The 17831-nt window shown below is 46.6% G+C and overlaps 2 protein-coding genes and 1 long non-coding RNA gene across 3 annotated transcripts in view; 2 read left to right on the top strand and 1 right to left on the bottom strand.

Annotated features, from left to right (window-relative positions):
• LOC143011549 (netrin receptor UNC5D-like) overlaps window positions 1–17831 on the bottom strand; it is a 52894-nt gene that overhangs the window by 30307 nt on the left and 4756 nt on the right. The window contains exons 4-6 of the mRNA XM_076164452.1: window positions 5638–5802; window positions 4920–4952; window positions 3556–3741 (exon numbers count right to left, since the gene is read on the bottom strand). Coding sequence (XP_076020567.1) covers window positions 3556–3741; window positions 4920–4952; window positions 5638–5802 — 384 coding nt within the window. The remainder of the gene's footprint in view (window positions 1–3555; window positions 3742–4919; window positions 4953–5637; window positions 5803–17831) is intronic.
• On the top strand, window positions 6236–7747 carry LOC143011566 (uncharacterized). The gene is made up of 3 exons (XR_012964929.1): window positions 6236–6409; window positions 7274–7335; window positions 7475–7747. It is a non-coding gene; the product is annotated as an uncharacterized LOC143011566 (long non-coding RNA).
• LOC143011562 (E3 ubiquitin-protein ligase TRIM21-like) lies at window positions 13844–16748 on the top strand. The gene is made up of 2 exons (XM_076164465.1): window positions 13844–13999; window positions 14616–16748. Exon 2 carries the CDS (start codon window positions 14625–14627, stop codon window positions 16263–16265), a length of 1641 nt encoding a protein of 546 aa, XP_076020580.1. The 5' UTR covers window positions 13844–13999; window positions 14616–14624; the 3' UTR covers window positions 16266–16748.

The following is a 17831-nucleotide window of genomic DNA, read 5'->3' as shown; positions in this document are numbered from 1 at the left end:
GTGAGAGCAACAAATGGAACACTTGGACCTGAGCCAGCATGTAGTGTAGTCCTGTACAGTGGCTCTTTACTTCTATATGCTCTGTTATTCTATTAAAGCTCAGATTATAATGAGCAGCGTTGTGTTAAATAGACTTCAGACTCCTGGCCGTCCCTTCATACTGGAGTCACAAGCAAATGGAGCTTAGCAACAAACTCCTCAGGTCCCTGAATGTGAAGCTTGCGGTGACAGTTACACCACAGCTCCAATTAAGACCACATGTGTGTCCAACCAGAGGATCACAGGTAAGAGAGCAGAACCTGAGCAGAAGGTTCCAGGGCTCAGAGCCACACTGCTCACACACACACACACACACGCTGCATTTAATTACCAAGCACACACAGCTTGATCACCATAATCCATCTGCTGGACTCGGCTCCTCCGGACGCAGACTTGTCCTCCTGAAGGACGGGGGAGGGGAGGGGTTCTCTGTAAATGAGGGGAGTCCTTCATCTCCCAGTGTGGGCCTAACAGACCGAGGAAGGTGGTCTTCATCTGCGGCCATTAGATGTGACGACGCTGCCAAACAGACTGAGGGCTGCGCTGCATGGATCTGGCAGACTCACACACACACACACACACACACACGCGCGCGCGCGCACACACACACACACGGTGCCCCTGGAATCGTCGTTGCCAAGATAACGGCGAAGTCACAGAGTCCTTGCTGCCCAGCTGTTGCCTGGCGAGGGGAGCAAGGCAGGAGGCTAATGTTGCTTTATTTATAGAGAAAGCCTTAATTACCAGGAGCAAAAGAGAGTGGAGCTCCTTTTGACTTTAGGCTGCTAAACTCAACTTTTCTGCTCTTGTTTTCTCAACAGAATTCTTATTAGGATGTGTAAATCGAGACAGAAATGATTCCCGTTTGATGCTGATGAGCTCAGCTGGAGTCGGTGAGGAGGTCAGAGGTCAACACTGTGAACATGGGAACACACACACACACACACTCACCAAGGATACCGGATTAAAATAGCATTACAATTATACAATCACATCTAGGTATGACACGGACATGAGATGCAAGGGTGGATTGATAAGTTCTGAGCCTGACGCAGGAGGAAAGCTGTGTTGTTGTGGTTGTGACTCCTAAAGAGCATCGCGCTGAGAGAGTACAGCTCATCGTTCTGTGACTTCAGTAAAAGCCAAACTCAGTCATTATGCACTGCCCGGTGGCTAGGAATGAGTTTGTGACCAGTTCAGCTCCCAAATCTGTTCAGGGTCGGCGTGGGACTTAGACTTGTAATGATGCTGTCGCCAACTTGTGTGTGAGAAATACTGGAGAGGAAAAGTTCTGTTCTGTTCCTGCTTTAATTTAACAGGTGTTCAACACACACACACACACACACACACACACACACACCCTGGGTCTGGTTAGTTTGTTCTATTCATTTCAGTTATGTGTTTATATTTAAATCTCTACAGGAACACTGATAAGCTCACCTACTGTAGATCAGTCAACATGAACTTTAACATCACTAAGACAGCATGTTTGATGTACTTAATGATGTCCCATGAGCCTTTGTGCTTCAGGAGCATCCAACTGTCAGTGAGGAGAGAAACCCACTCCTCCGCTCGCTCGCTGGAATCAGGTCAGAGAAGGAGAGCAATCAATCCTTTCTACAGCAAACCTGGGCAAGACCAAGATTGGGATTTGGGAGCGGGGCCGCTGTGATCCCCTTATAACAGCCACCGATTGGTACAGGCTGCAGCTGTGTGTGTGTGTGTGAGTGAGACAGAGAGGGTGAGAGAGAGAGAGAGAGAGGGAGGAAAAGAGAGAGAGAAAGAGAGAGAGGATGATAAGTCATGCAGCCTGCCCTCTACTGCAGCGACCCACCAGGATTCGTTTGTCGTCTCCCTATTAGCTCAGACACTGCGACCTGCTCAGCTGTAGCGCCCCCTCTCTGTCTGTCAGATACTCTGCAGCATGTAAATTACTTGAGCTTGAATCTGTTTTGTCTCAGGTGATGACAAGGAGAGCAAACTGAGAAACAAACTGAAAAGAACTTTATCACGTCTCTCTCCTTTAGGCTCACAACTTATCAATCAACCTCTGTAGTGGATACAGAATGTAGGTTTCCCCCTGCCTGCCCTTGGTCAGAGCTGCAGTCCAGTCCAGAGCTGCCAGAGGATCAGAGCTGAGTTCTGAGTCTGCATCTTTCCGAGCAGCAGGCGGCGCTGAGATGAGAGGAGGTAATGAATTGTAGCTCAGGTTGAATACTTTGAGGGATCGCTTTGGAATTGGGCCTCTGATTAAAAATCACTCAGAGGGAGCAGTAATGCAGAGCGACAGGGTGGGGTCCAGAGCGGCACAGCTGCTCGGCAGAACCTCCCTCCCTTTAAATCTCCTCCTCAAGCATTTAAGGCTTTTTCTGGTAATTATTAGCTAAGAAAAAAAAAGCTCCTGATGGCGATGAGACACTTTGAGAGCCGAGAAGGAGTTTCATTTCCTGCTTTCTTTATGGAAGAGAGAGAGAAAATCTGAATACAATCACAGCAGAAGAAGTCTACAACCAGCTCCAGAGGAAAGTGGGCAAAGTGGGACTGTAGGAGTAAAGGAAAGCAGGAAGTGTTCCACATTTCAGGGCCGCCTCCGGCCCGGCTGGTAGAGAGGAAAGAGGAAAAGGAGTGATTGTGGCCGGTGGAGGGCACAGCAGGCGGCGGAGGGAGAGCTGGCCTATTTAAAGAGGATTGATGGGCTGCCGGATGTGGACCCGGCTCACAGCGACCCCCCTTCCCCCCCCTCGCCATTTCCCCCTCACATCCCTCCGCTCGCGTGACGAGGAGGGAGCCGGAGCTGTGGCCTCCTCCCCGGGCCTTGGGGGAGCAGGGGGGGAGGGTTGAGGCCGGGGTCGGCGTCGCGGCCTCGGCTCAGGCTCTTCGCGGCGAGGGCGGTGAGGATGGATAACCCGGCGCTGCCATGGCGATCACTTGCTCTAACCCAGAAGTGTCAGTGACAGCAGTATGGATGCCCGGGGGCGAGGCGGGCCGGGGACAGCGGCAGTCACACACACACGCCTCCGTACACGCCTCCGCACACGCCACACACACGCCACACACACGCCACACACACACGCCTCCACTCACACAAGTTATTGCTGTGCACGACAAAAAAATGGAATTGATGTTCAGTGTTCCATTCCCCTCACATTTATCCATCAGGGGCTCGGGCCGGCGTGATCTGATGGAGGAGATTGGTGGCCTGACAGTCAAATGTGTGGTCGGCGGCGAGGGGGAGGGGCCAAGCCGCTGTCTATCAGAGATTGATTACCCTGGGCTTCACATAACAGAATAGCAGGTCTGTCAGAATGGAAGGACGGCTCCTTTCACTGATGATGGAGGCATAAATCCTAAACAGATCTGGAGGCTGCACAGCGGGCGGCTCAGTGCAAACAAACGCCATCAATCACCACGGCGACCCTGTCAGAGGGGCCTTTGATGATTCTGCCTGGCGGCCTTGTGGTGGGCAGCAGGCGTGTGTGCGTGTGTGTGACTCTGTTGCCGCGTTGCCGTGCTCACCTTGTCTGGTGGTCTTGAAGTTGAAGGACTGGAAGCCTCCGGTGAGCGCCGAGGAGTCGATGACGTCCACGCCGTACTCGCTGTGGTTCTTCTTGTACAGCATGACGGCCACCACCAGAATGGCCACCGCCAGGATGCCGGCGCCCAGGCCGGAGTACAGCGCCACGTCGTTGGATCCGTCCATATCTGAGGCACACGGGCGACAGGAAACACACACACACACACACACACACACACACGCACACACGTGTTAGAGGTTTCTTTGATTCAAGGCCTCTCTGACTTAAATGGTGATGAAGCCAACTTGTGAAATGCAGAAATGCGGAGAAACCTAAAGAGCCTAGACCTAGAGTGAGTAGATAGGAACCAGACGAGTGGAGACAAGACTGATGTGATGTCGACAAACACAGTCACAATGCGCTGCCTTGGCTGAGGGATGAAAATGAAACAAGAGTGACGGAGCGAACCATCTGTCTCCTCCCTCTTCTCCCTCTCTGCACCACAGATAGGAATAGATGAAGGTGTCCAGTCGTTACAGTAAACTGTTACACATCACACTCAAGCTGCTAGCATGCAGGGCGATTAGCCTAACTGCCGTCAGACCCACCGGCCTACATCCAATAGCGATGATGGATCTCTCACAGCGGCCCGGCGATGGCAGCCCGTGCTGCGTAACCGCCGGTCACCGCGTCTTCGCACGGCGTAATCACACGCAAATTAATTTAGACGACTCCTACAAGTCTTATTATTCCACGCTTCAACGCTTAGCTCCCTTTTTTTTAGCGTGTTCTCCGCTCAGTCACTCAGGATTAGCCTTAACAGCCTCAACGCTAATGTGGCAAAGTTAATGAAGGCGTTCAAGGCTTCGCACCTGACAATCACAGAGCCGGGGGAAAACTCTGGCGAGTGATTGAAAGCCGCCAAAGGAAAGTGAGGACAGCGGTGCAAATTGGTCAAATTAGCTCATTTGCAGTGATTACAGCCCATTAATCCTCCACAACATAGCACATGTTCGCTTGTCACAACCCATAGATCTCCCGGCTCAAAGTGGAAACACAGCTGCGGTGTCACGCCTGTCATAAAAAGTCGGGCGCTGAATAATGACATGAACGCTTAATGAGGACCGGCTGGGTTAGAGCCGGTTGTCACGGGGATCAAGGTGAACTAAGTGGTGCTAAATCAGGGAGTTGTGTTTCTACTGCAGTGTTGCACCCTGGGAGTCCTTCATCAGATCACTTTAAACGCCAAATGTGTGATTTCCTGCTTGCTCAGATTGAGGGGAGTCATTTAAGTGGCAGGTGGGGGAGGGGGGGGGGGGGGGGGGGGGAGCAGATGATGAAAGAAATCCACAGAGGAAGACTCACTTTGAGGTTTAACGTCATGAAGCAGCTTTCGATCTGCAAAGACAGAGAGATAGAACGAGAGAGAGAGGAGAGAAAGTGGTGATTAAAGTCCGAAGCCTGTGTGAAGTCAAGCGACTTCACTCGAGTCGTCTAAAAAGACCAGGAGCTGGTTGATCTGCTGAGATCTGCTGACTGCGCCTATAGAACACATACAGTACCTGATAACCATCAGGCAGGCGTCATTACGGCCTCATCACATCACGTGGGCAACCAATGGTGACATCCTAACAGCTCAGCACCTCACAAACGCCTCTCAGTGCAATAAACCAACACAAACCCCCCAAACAAGCGGGCTTTTATTTTGAAGGGATGCGATTCTAAACATGTGATGAACATCAGAATCATTAGGGTGGACTAACAGGAAGTAAGTGTGCAGGAGCGACACAGGACCATGACGTCTCATTCCAAACATCACTCAGGATGTTTGCATCGGTGTGTGTGTGTGTGTGTGACACAGACATGACATCATCTTCATCATCATCATCCTCATGCAGCACACAGCCGTGACGTTCCACAGAAAGCTTCCTCCTCATGCTCGGGATGATGCTGGGTTTACATGACTCCTGAACTCAGAATGAGGAAGGAGGAGACTGACTGATGAGGGAAATGCTAACGATGATGACACTGATGATGATGATGATGAGGATGATGATGATGATGAAGCCCAGTAGAGTCTTACTCTGGGTACACAGCCCATCTGTGCAGTTCTCCGTGGCCTCGCCGCTTCCTTCGCAGATCTTCCCTCGGTGTCTGGGTGCGGGGGAGTCGCACTCTCGACTCCGCTGCCTCTCGCACTGGATGCTGCACACCGTCCACACACTCCACTCGTCCCAGCCTCCGTCAACTGCGGAGGAGCGGCAGCACCGGGTTAGATGTGTGTATCGGCAGAACGCAAGAGAGGCAAACACAAACATTGGCACAGATCGCTTCACCAGATGGCAAAAGGCAGAAGACAGCCAAGATCAAAGGCTTTAACAACACGCCGTACTTAGCATTCACTTCAATACGACGTCAGGGAGGAGCTGAAATGACTAAGATATGTAAATGAACACAACATAGAGGTGATAAGAACTCTATGGAGTATAGATATTGTCTCCATTTCCATATTGGTGGCACATTTCTCCACATCTGTCCAACATGTAAATGCTTTTTGGCCTGCATGTGTACCTTATGCACACACACACACACACACACACACACACACACACACACACACACATTTTGTTGCCATTAACCCCCGGGCTGGTTTATATGGTGGGATTATGAAACCAAGACAATCTGGTGCGTAGTAGAGTTGTAGAGTTTGGTTCCTTCTGCCACGCTGTGTCATCTGATCAAGCTTAGCTTCGCTTTTACAAATATTGGGAGACCATATGGCGCCCGTGGAGTTTTTTTGGGGGCACCAGCTGTGACGCCTGTAACTCAGTTTTGTGGCGGAGGGAGAGACGCAGGTGAGATTCTCTCTGGGATGAGTTGTGTGGGGGAAATGTGCATGTTTGCAGTTTCCTGTCAGCTCTTCTAAATGTTTAAATGTGAAGAAGTCTCATCACTGCGGTCAAATCTGTTTACTCCTTTATAATGAAAGCACCGGGAAAACATCCATGAGTTTCTTCTTTGTTGACTTCAAATGTGAATCCAAAAAAAATCCACCTTAAATGAGCAAGAAATTTCAATTATCTATATTTTATTTGAGTGTTTCCATCACAAATTTCTTCTCAAAATGCTGATGAAGGTTAAAGCTCACTGCAGAGTCCAGTTTGTCCAGTTTGTACCTGTTCTGCAGTGAAATCTCCCTTTTAGTCTTTATCATTAACAATAACAAGGAAATGAGCCATCGGCAGGTTCACACACACACACACACACACACACACACACACCAACAATGTCGGAGTTGTCCTGTAGGGTAATTGTTCCTCAATTGGAGCCACTGTGTGAGGTAGTGTGTGTGTGTGTGTGTGTGTGGAGCAGCCAGAGATTGGAGACTTAAGTGCTGTGGACAGAGACACACTGTTCTAGGGGCCTGGATAGGTAATGGTACTAAAAATAAAATAAAATATATCTGTTAAAAATACACGTGGTACCTCTGGGTGTGTGTTTGTGTGTTTGTGTGTGTATAGTGTGTTGTGGTACGTTGTGTGTGTTGTATCATTTAGTCACATCACATGAATGTTTAAGAATCATTGCATCAAATCTGCCCAGCAACATGGACTTCTGTGTAAGTCTTTATGAAGAAAAGGTAAATGTCTCTCTTTAGTGGAAACATAACTAAGATTTCAAATACGAATATTTAAATCAACATCATTTCTTTTCAATAGCGGATGAAAGCAACTCAGCTCCTGTGGGAGGCTCCAGATAACTTCAGTCCACTCATGACTAAGTGGGTTTATTTATTATTACAGCTGCACACTGAGATCATAACTGCACATATTCTGTATAAGTATGATTTTAAACAGACAAGAGTTTGTTTATGAATCATTCCATTCCATCATTTCTGTTCTTATTCCCTTATTTGGCAGCGTCCTGGTCTCATCCTCGTCCATCCTCCTCCTCTCTGCAGACCTTCATCATGTCTGACTGACTGACAGGAGGAGCTTGTCCGTCAGCATCTCAGACACCAGCTCACCTCCGCCTCCTCTTCTTCTTCCCCTCTGTCTGCCTCCTCTTCCTCCCACAAAGACAAGGATCAAGACTGATATGAGGGCAGCAGCCGCACGCTTCAGTCAGTCTGAGGCCGGGGCGATGCCACAGGTCGGCTTATCTTCCCCTCTTTAGAAAATTATCCTCCTCTTCTCCAAGTTTATCTCAAGTGAAATCCACACTGCGAATGAATCCCAGGCTCTCCACTTAAGGCGGCATTAAAGGTTGACAGCTGACAACAAGAAGACGGCACTTCAAATCTGCTCTGATACCAAACACCGGCCCACCCACACACACACACACACACACACACCGCAGATGTTTCAGCACCTCGCAAAGTAACAGCTGATTCATTGTTATTGATCAGAAAAACCATCAGTGTTTTTTTGCTGCGTGCACACACACACACACACACACACACACACACACACACAGAGCTGACAGCATCATTTTCGGTGCCACTCTGTGATAAAAAGATGTTTGCTTTGGTTCAGAAATGAGAAACGCAGCACTTAAAGAAATGAAAGCTGGTCACTTCTACTGACGGCTGCCATGAAAGCTCAGCACTTAGTTGGTTAATGTTCAAGTTCAAAGTCACCTTCAGAGCACTGGCAAACTATTAACTTAATGCATTTAGGGTTAATCCCTTTATTAAATGTATAAACACAGTGCAGATGTCCTGTATGTGTTTGTAGGTTGTGCATATGTACACAAACACACATCCCTTTGAGACCCAGCGTCCTCATATGTGGACACTACATATTTCCGTCCCTACACCATATACATCATTGTGCTTAACTTAAACCTCTCTGATTCTCCAGAAGCTTCCCAGGTTCCATAAACAAGCTGCCTCCTCGTCTTGTTTTGCGTCCTCTGCTGCCATTATACCAGACCCGACCGCGTCCCCATCTGTGCCTTGGCAGCCCGAAGCCTTTCACACTGAACAAATTGGCACAAGCCCGGCTAACTGGATGACCTCGTCAATGCTCAGGCCTGTTTGCTCTTTGGGGAAACGAGACAATATGTGGCGAATGACGGTGTAATACAGAGTGTAGCGTGTAGCAACGAGCCGGTAGTGACACGGACAAACCTCCAGGGGGCCGCGTGTCTCTGCACAGGTGAGCAGGCGTGTGTAGACGTGTGTAGAGAGAGAGAGTTACACCTCTTACACATTGTTCTCCTGCTTCATTTCGTCATGCTTGGCTTCACACAGATGTGGATTGTGTGTACGGTCGTGTAGCGTTGACTGCATTCATAACGAGGCAGAAACCATACACACGTGAAGCAGCAACACGTTAGACAGCTGCTAAAGACACCGTTAGCCCTCTGAAACACAATCCTCTCCTCCATAACCCCATTACACAATCTGCTATGTCGTTGCCGTAAACACAACAGTGGAGTTCAAGCACTTCTTAGATGGAAAGGACAGGAAACAGAAGGACAAACAACACTTAAAGTAGGTATCTATGTCTATATTCCTTATGTTATATGATCCTAACATCACATTTCCATTTATCACCCATGTGACAGGCTCAGCTCGCTCTGCCTCGGCCTCATATTGCTGCTGGCCGTCTTTGCTCTGTGACTGAATCTCTGATCTTTAATATGTGGCTCTGTGTCTCCTCCTCCTTCCCCCCTGCAGACATGTTCACTATTACACAAGCAGAACATGTTTCAGATGGATCTCAGCCCAATCTTTTGTCCTTCCTCCCTCTCCGAAGTGTAATTGGACAAAACTCTGTGTAGAAAGTCTCAGCTGAGTCTAAGATGATCTGGATACGTCTACATAGGGAAGTCACACACACACACACACACACACACACACACACACACACACAGAGAACATACAAGTTACTACTTATTTAATGAATGAATGATGAAAGATGAGATTAAAAAGTCCCCGACTGAGATGGGATGCAGAATAACCAGGATGCATGATGATGTAATGATCTCAGGATCTGGATAAGCAGATAATGAGTCGGTGTTAAAAAAGCATTTTGGCTCTAATTTAGAGTTCAATCACCATCAGTAGAATTCTCTGTCCTTTGCCCAAAGACAAAGAGACGAACCCAAGCACAACCTCTGCTTTGGATCATCTGAACATGAGCCAGAGGGGTTAAAGTGGAATGTGTATCAGAGGTAGAATAAGAGATCACATTCCCCAAACTGCTGGGCCGATTGCAGCGGCACAACATTACAATGTTCCAACAAATAGAAAGAGAGGTGCGGACGCCTTCTCAGAGTTAGAAAATATCCTTAACTGCATTCTGCAGGTAAACAAACCTTGTAGCTTTGAAATGTTGCTTCCATTCTGTCATCTTTTCTGTCATTTTGTCGGTTATCCAAATCAAAACAACCCCCTCCGCCCTTTCCACCTCTCTTAACTCCATAGTGGACTTGGTGTTTAAGACTCATATTATTATATATGACACATTAAACAAAAACATCCCTTTTTTTCAGTATTCATTTGTTGAACGTCTCCACCACCTTCCTCTACATCAGGAGCGTCAAACTCAAACACACACTGGGCCAAAATAACAAACTGGGACTAAGTTGCGGGCCAGACTTCATATTTCTTGATAAATGGACTACAGTTGTGCATGTTTTCACTTCTCTCCAGATATATGATGATCAACTTTTTCATATGGAAACATACTTAAGTTTAGCTTAAACATTAAGTCTGGAACAAGCACAGCTTAATATTATAAACACATGAGAAATAGATTTTCAAATAAGAGATACATCAGTGGCATTCGTTTCTTACTTTTATCTAAATAAATAAAAGAAAATATGTATTATGCCTCTCTCTATCTGTAACCTTTCAAGTTCATTTTCAATGGAAACCTTTTTTTCAAAGAACAACAGAACAACCCAAATAAGATAATAATTGCCCTCAATGATATTCCAACAATTCAACTATTCTAGGTCAGACGAGACTAAAGTGCATAAAGAAAAGCTCAGTTAGCTAAACTCTGATTTACTCTGATGCACAGAGATCTGTGCTGCCGAACATAGAGAGCGTTTGAGCAGCTTGGGGACGGAGTTGTTGGGGAATTGTGTCTGGGATGAAACGAGGAAACAGAGTCATACTTTGCATTTGACGCTACTTTGCATTCCACGTCAAATGCAAACAAATACATTTGACAAACAAATGCATTTGACGTGGAACTTCAAATGCATTTGCAAACAGATAACTAATCACTCCACACCCACATTTCTGGGCTTCAAAGTCGGCAAATCGCCGGGTAAACTCGGCGCTGAGTACGTAGAGTTTATCAGCAAACTGTGCACTTGGCAACACGGAGGTAGAGATCTGCTCTTTCATGGTTTGGCGGCACGCAAAACGGCCCAAGTTTCCTTGCAGCGTCCTTCTCTCCCACAGGCACAACTTAGTTTGAAGAGCCCTCACCTCAGCGTACATGTGTGTGTGATGACACGGCCCCGCCCCTGAAGCTGCAGCATTCTGGGATGTGTAGTATTAGCGGTGCATGCGCTTTATACCAGCAGGCTAGCTCTAATAGACATTTGACATTATCTCGCCTGAGTTTTACACCCCTGCTCTACGTTGTCCTATATGGACTAAAGGCTGATGGCTGTGCTGCACACACACACACACACACACACACACACACACACACACACACACACACACACACACACAATGTCAGAGTTGTCCTGTAGGGTAATTGTTCCTCAATTGGAGCCACTGTGTGAGGTAGTGTGTGTGTGTGTGTGTGTGTGTGTGTGGAGCAGCCAGAGATTGGAGACTTAAGTGCTGTGGACAGAGACACACTGTTCTAGGGGCCTGGATAGGTAATGGTACAAAAAATAAAATAAAATATATCTGTTAAAAATACAGGTTGTACCTCTGGGTGTGTGTTTGTGTGTTTGTGTGTGTATAGTGTGTTGTGGTACGTTGTGTGTGTTGTATCATTTAGTCACATCACATGAATGTTTAAGAATCATTGCATCAAATCTGCCCAGCAACATGGACTTCTGTGTAAGTCTTTATGAAGAAAAGGTAAATGTTTCTCTTTAGTGGAAACATAACTAAGATTTCAAATACGAATATTTAAATCAACATCATTTCTTTTCAATAGCGGATGAAAGCAACTCAGCTCCTGTGGGAGGCTCCAGATAACTTCAGTCCACTCATGACTAAGTGGGTTTATTTATTATTACAGCTGCACACTGAGATCATAACTGCACATATTCTGTATAAGTATGATTTTAAACAGACAAGAGTTTGTTTATGAATCATTCCATTCCATCATTTCTGTTCTTATTCCCTTATTTGGCAGCGTCCTGGTCTCATCCTCGTCCATCCTCCTCCTCTCTGCAGACCTTCATCATGTCTGACTGACTGACTGGAGGAGCTTGTCCGTCAGCATCTCAGACAGCAGCTCACCTCCGTCTCCTCTTCTTCTTCCCCTCTGTCTGCCTCCTCTTCCTCCCACAAAGACAAGGATCAAGACTGATATGAGGGCAGCAGCCGCACGCTTCAGTCAGTCTGAGGCCGGGGCGATGCCACAGGTCGGCTTATCTTCCCCTCTTTAGAAAATTATCCTCCTCTTCTCCAAGTTTATCTTAAGTGAAATCCACACTGCAAATGAATCCCAGGCTCTCCACTTAAGGTTGACAGCTGACAACAAGAAGCCAGCACTTCAAATCTGCTCTGATACCAAACACCCGCCCACCCACCCACACACACACACACACACACCGCAGATGTTTCAGCACCTCGCAAAGCTGATTCATTGTTATTGATCAGAAAAACCATCAGTGTTTTTTGTCTGCGCGCACACACACACACAGACACACACACAGACACACACACAGACACACACACACACACACACACACACACACGCACACACACGCACACACACACACACACACACACACACACACACACACACACACACACACACACACACACACACACGTCCAGAACATACAAGTTACTACTTATTTAATGAATGAATGATGAAAGATGAGATTAAAAAGTCCCCGACTGAGATTGGATGCAGAATAACCAGGATGCATGATGATGTAATGATCTCAGGATCTGGATAAGCAGATAATGAGTCGGTGTTAAAAAAGCATTTTGGCTCTAATTTAGAGTTCAATCACCCTCAGTAGAATTCTCTGTCCTTTGCCCAAAGACAAAGAGACGAACCCAAGCACAACCTCTGCTTTGGATCATCTGAACATGAGCCAGAGGGGTTAAAGTGGAATGTGTATCAGAGGTGGAATAAGAAATCACATTCCCCAAACTGCTGGGCCGATTGCAGCGGCACAACATTACATGATAACAATGTTCCAACAAATAGAAAGAGAGGTGCGGACGCCTTCTCAGAGTTAGAAAATATCCTTAACTGCATTCTGCAGGTAAACAAACCTTGTAGCTTTGAATTGTTGCTTCCATTCTGTCATCTTTTCATTTTGTCGGTTATCCAAATTTAAAACAACCCCCTCCGCCCTTTCCCCCTCTCTTAACTCCATAGTGGACTTGGTGTTTAAGACTCATATTATTATATATGACACATTAAACAAAAACATCCCTTTTTTTCAGTATTCATTTGTTGAACGTCTCCACCACCTTCCTCTACATCAGGAGCGTCAAACTCAAACACACACCGGGCCAAAATAACAAACTGGGACTAAGTTGCGGGCCAGACTTCATATTTCTTGATAAATGGACTACAGTTGTGCATGTTTTCACTTCTCTCCAGATATATGATGATCAGCTTTTTCATATGGAAACATACTTAAGTTTAGCTTAAACATTAAGTCTGGAACAAGCACAGCTTAATATTATAAACAGGCTCTTATTTTATCTTAATGCCCTTTATTGCTTTGCACTTTAGACTTTGCTGCTGTAACATGTGGATTCCCCCGCTGTGGGACGAATAAATGATTATCTTATCTTATCTCTTATCTTAAGACAGTGAGCTGAGGTGCAGTGCTGATTGTATTCAATGTCTTACAGATCCTGCAGATTGTTAAGTAAACTTTCAAAACTACACACTTGAGTGGCCTCATTTCAAAAGTGAGCAACAGTTAGAGAGAACGATCATTTCACACACAAACAATCCAGAAACTTTGCATCGTGTGTAAGTCTGTAAAAAGGAAGAACCTTCCTCCATACCTGCAGGAGGAAGAGAAGCAGCAACAACAGCTACAGGAGGAGGAGGAGGAGGAGGAGCAACAACAGCTACAGGTGGAGGAGGAGAAGGAGGAGCAACACAAGAGGAGGAAGCAGAAGCTGCAACGTCCTGAAACGAAAGTCAGTCAGTCAGAGTCCAGCAGAGCCTCGACTGAAGCAGAAGAGAAGCCAGAGGATCAGAAGTTTGTCCAAGTTTGTCTCTGCAGCGTCTCTGCAGCATCTCAGCCAAACTCAGGTGAGTGCAGACAGAATCTTGTCAGTTTCAGCAGCAGCATGAGGTCCAGGCTGAGCTGCTCTCACACGTCTCACTTCACTGCTTCAGTCTTAAAGGCTTGGCTCTGGTTCACACACGTTGGTGTTTGTAAACACACGGCAGTTTTTACCGTCAGAGCAAGAAAAGAGCGTCAGGAAGTGTGTGTTTATCTGTGTTAGTGAGTCTCAGCACTGAGCCGCACCCACGGCCACAGGAAGTGAAGTGAGTGCAGCCTGTAGTCATGGTGACCACATTAAAGGGCAAAGTTCAGCTCCAGAGTGAAAAGGGAAACTTTAAAGTTAAACAGTCTGAATAGAACTAAAGGGACAAAAGCTTCATGTCCTGATCAATACACAATCAATCCTCATGAAGCTGAGCCTGAAGCTGAGCCTGAAGTCTTTTCATGACGTTTCCTTGAGCGCCCCCTCAGGACAAACCTCAGTCTGCTCATAATATCCATCAAGAACAAAGTTGTCTCTCCTGTTTCACTCTGACATGAACTTCAGGAGCTTTAAGACTTCCAGACTCTTCATCCTGCTCAACAATCAGTGTTTGTGTCTCCAGAGATGTTTTCACTCATGTTCTTGTCTGTTCTCAGTTTGTAGACATGTCTGCTGCCAGCTGTCTGCGGTCTGAAGATCAGTTCCTGTGCTCCATCTGTCTGGAGGTCTTCACTGATCCAGTCTCCACACCATGTGGACACAACTTCTGCAAACGCTGCATCACTCAACACTGGGACAGTAACGTCCAGTGTGTGTGTCCTCTGTGTAAGAAGCTTTATGACAGAAGACCTGAGCTAGACGTGAACACGTTCATATCTCAGATGGCTGCTGAGTTCAGACAGTCGACTCAAAAGGAGGCCAGCAGAAGATCAGAGGAACCAGCTGCCCAACCAGGAGAAGTTCAGTGTGACGTCTGCACTGGAACCAAACTAAAGGCCATCAAGTCCTGCCTGAAGTGTGAGGCCTCCTACTGTGAGACTCATCTGGAGCCTCATCTGACAGCAGCACGCCTGAGATCACACCAGCTGATCCATCCTGTGGACAACCTGGAGGACAGGATGTGTAAGAAGCACAATGAAACTCTGAAGCTCTTCTGCAGGACCGACCAGACCTGTGTGTGCTCACACTGCCCTGTTTTAGACCACAAGAACCATGAGTTTGTTCCTCTGGAAGAAGAATATGAAGGAAAGAAGTCTGAGCTGGAGAACATGGTGGCTGAACTTCAGCAGAAGATCCAGCTGACACTACTGAAGATCCAGGAGATGAAACAGTCAGCAAAGCTCAGCAGGGAAGCTGCAGACAGAGAGAGAGCAGATGGAGATCAGGTCTTCACCGCTCTGAAGCAGCTTGTGGAGAAAATCCAGGCCAACTTCAGGAAGACCATGGAGGAGAAGCAGAGGAGCACAGAGAAACAGACTGAAGACCTCATCAAGGAGCTGCAGCAGGAACTCTCTGGACAGAGAGAGAGAACTGCTGATGTGGAGAAGCTCCTACTCTCTGAAGATCACCTCCACCTCCTCCAGAGCTTCTCATCCATCAGCTCTGCTCCTCCCACCAAGGACTGGACACAGGTCAGAGTCCATCAAAGGTCACATGAGGGGAATGTGGTGAAAGCTGTGGCTCAGCTGGAGGAGACCATCAGTAAGGAGGTGAAGAAGCTGCTGAAGGTGGAGCTGAGGAGGATCCAGCAGTTTGCAGTGGACGTGACTCTGGATCCTGATACAGCTAATCCTGCTCTCATCCTGTCTGATGATGAGAAACAAGTTTACTGTGGTGATGTGTGGAAGAATCTCCCAGACAACCCACAGAGATTTGATATGTTATTAAGTGTTTTAGCAAAGCAGAGTTTCTCCTCTGGAAGATTGTACTTTGAGGTTCAGGTCAAAGGAAAGACAGCGTGGGCTTTAGGAGTGACCAGAGAGACGAGCAAGAGGAAGGGAATCATCACAGTGAGCCCTCAGGAAGGTTACTGGACTGTAGGGTTGAGGAATGTAGATGAGTACGAAGCTTATGATGACCCTCCTGTCCCTCTGAGTCTGAAGTCAGAGCCAGAGAAGGTGGGCGTGTTTGTGGACTATGAGGAGGGTCTGGTCTCCTTCTATGACGTGGATGCTGCAGCTCTGATCTTCTCCTTCACTGGCTGCTCCTTCACTCATAAGCTCCTCCCATTCTTCAGTCCCGAGCTTAATCATGATGGTACAAACTCCGCCCCTCTGATAATCTCAGCTGTCAGTCACTCTGCCTAACCTGCAGGAGTTTACATGAAACGTTTCTGTGGTTTAAGGGAACTAAAGTACAAAGGATCAGCTGATCTTCCCTCTTTACTTTGTCTTTTCTTCACATTCTGATGACATCATATTTGTTTCTGGTTGCTTCTTACTGCTGTAACACAACAATTTACTCACACTGATCTAAGAACTGTGATTACTGTTCATCAATCAATCAATCAGAAGCTTTTAGTAAAGTCTTTGCATGTAAGTGTGATCAATCAAAAGGTTTGATTGATCTCTGTAAATATCACAAATGTTGGGTTGTGGTTTATGAATGGACTGAATTCTGTCTTTGATCTTTGGAACAAAAACAATAATAAAGTTGGGATGAGGTCATGTCAGCTGTTTTCATGTTTGGTATCAAATCTGAAAACATGTTTGACTTTCAGGTTTGAGTGCAGAGCTCTGTTCATGTAAGACTGTATCTGTAATCTAATAAACAAAACCAGAGCTTTCCAATCATGTTTAACCCTTTAATCCATGCTGTTTCAATCACACATATAAGCACAGAGGGGAGTTTAAACGTGTAAAATGCTGCACTGAGTTTTAGTTGTAGATGATTCTCAAGCCCTTTGCTGCTGACTACATAACAAAAGTGAAATAGTGGAAATGGTAAAAGTAAAGTAAAAGTAGGCGGGGCTAAAGAAGGCTACAGTAAATATCAAACATCCTCTGTTCCTCTCTCATTACCTCCAGTGATCTCTCTCTCTCTCTCTCTCTCTCTCTCTCTCTCTGTGTTCTCTGTGGTGGAATCTTCCTCCATCTGGACTTTAGATGCATTTAAGCTCTGTAGGAAAGCGGCACGTGGCTTTGATCTCCATCTCTGTCACATATCTGATTTACTCATGTTCTCCTTCTCTCCATGCACCGATGCTTTGTGGTCAAAGTGTGATAGGAATAAGAAGTCTGGTGTGAGAAGCAGCAGCCTAGAAACCTAGCTGGGGAGTTGAGACCAAGCCTAGAGATCTGAGCGTTCTTCATGTCTGACTGTTGTGTTATGTTTCCACCTTATTGCTCTTCTCTTAACCCCCAGGTTGCTCTGTAAAGTCTCAGTTTATTTATTTTATTTATTTATGCCAAACTGTTATAAGTTATTTGAAGGTTGGACCCAGTTATGTGGAACAGACACCAGTACATGGAATCAGGTGGTTAACAAACACAAACCAGGATGAAGCTGGGCGCTGCTGCTGGAGACGCTGAACACGGAACGCTTGACGAAGCGAGAATGAGTGGATCCCAAAAACAGAATCCAGGAGCACAGGAAAAACAAAAGGTCCACTCACTAAAACAGAACAGTGCAGCATGGAAGGGCCAACTCAAAACTCCATGGAACAAACCGGAACTTGAATCGAAGCAAAGTCAAACTCTCTGCCCCACTAAACCTGCAGCTGTTGCAACCATGGTGGAGGTATGAGACCAGAGCACGGTGTAAATCAGGGGCGTCAAAATAACAAACTGGGACTAAGTCGTGTGGCAGACTCCATATTTCTTGATAAATGGACTACACTTGTGCATGTTTTCTCTTCTCTCCAGATATATGAT

Source organism: Genypterus blacodes, unplaced genomic scaffold, assembly GCF_046128005.1.
Source record: "Genypterus blacodes isolate CSIRO-AG114 ecotype Tasmania unplaced genomic scaffold, CSIRO-AGI_Gbla_v1 ptg000136l_1, whole genome shotgun sequence".
In the NCBI taxonomy this organism is placed as follows: domain Eukaryota; kingdom Metazoa; phylum Chordata; class Actinopteri; order Ophidiiformes; family Ophidiidae; genus Genypterus; species Genypterus blacodes.
The sequence above is the reverse complement of the archived record's forward strand: the minus strand, read 5'-3'. Positions and strand labels throughout refer to the sequence as shown.

Coding starts and splice junctions, on each gene's coding strand:
- LOC143011562 (XM_076164465.1), top strand. CDS start 14,625: ATGTCTGCTGCCAGCTGTCTGCGGTCTGAAGATCAGTTCCTGTGCTCC.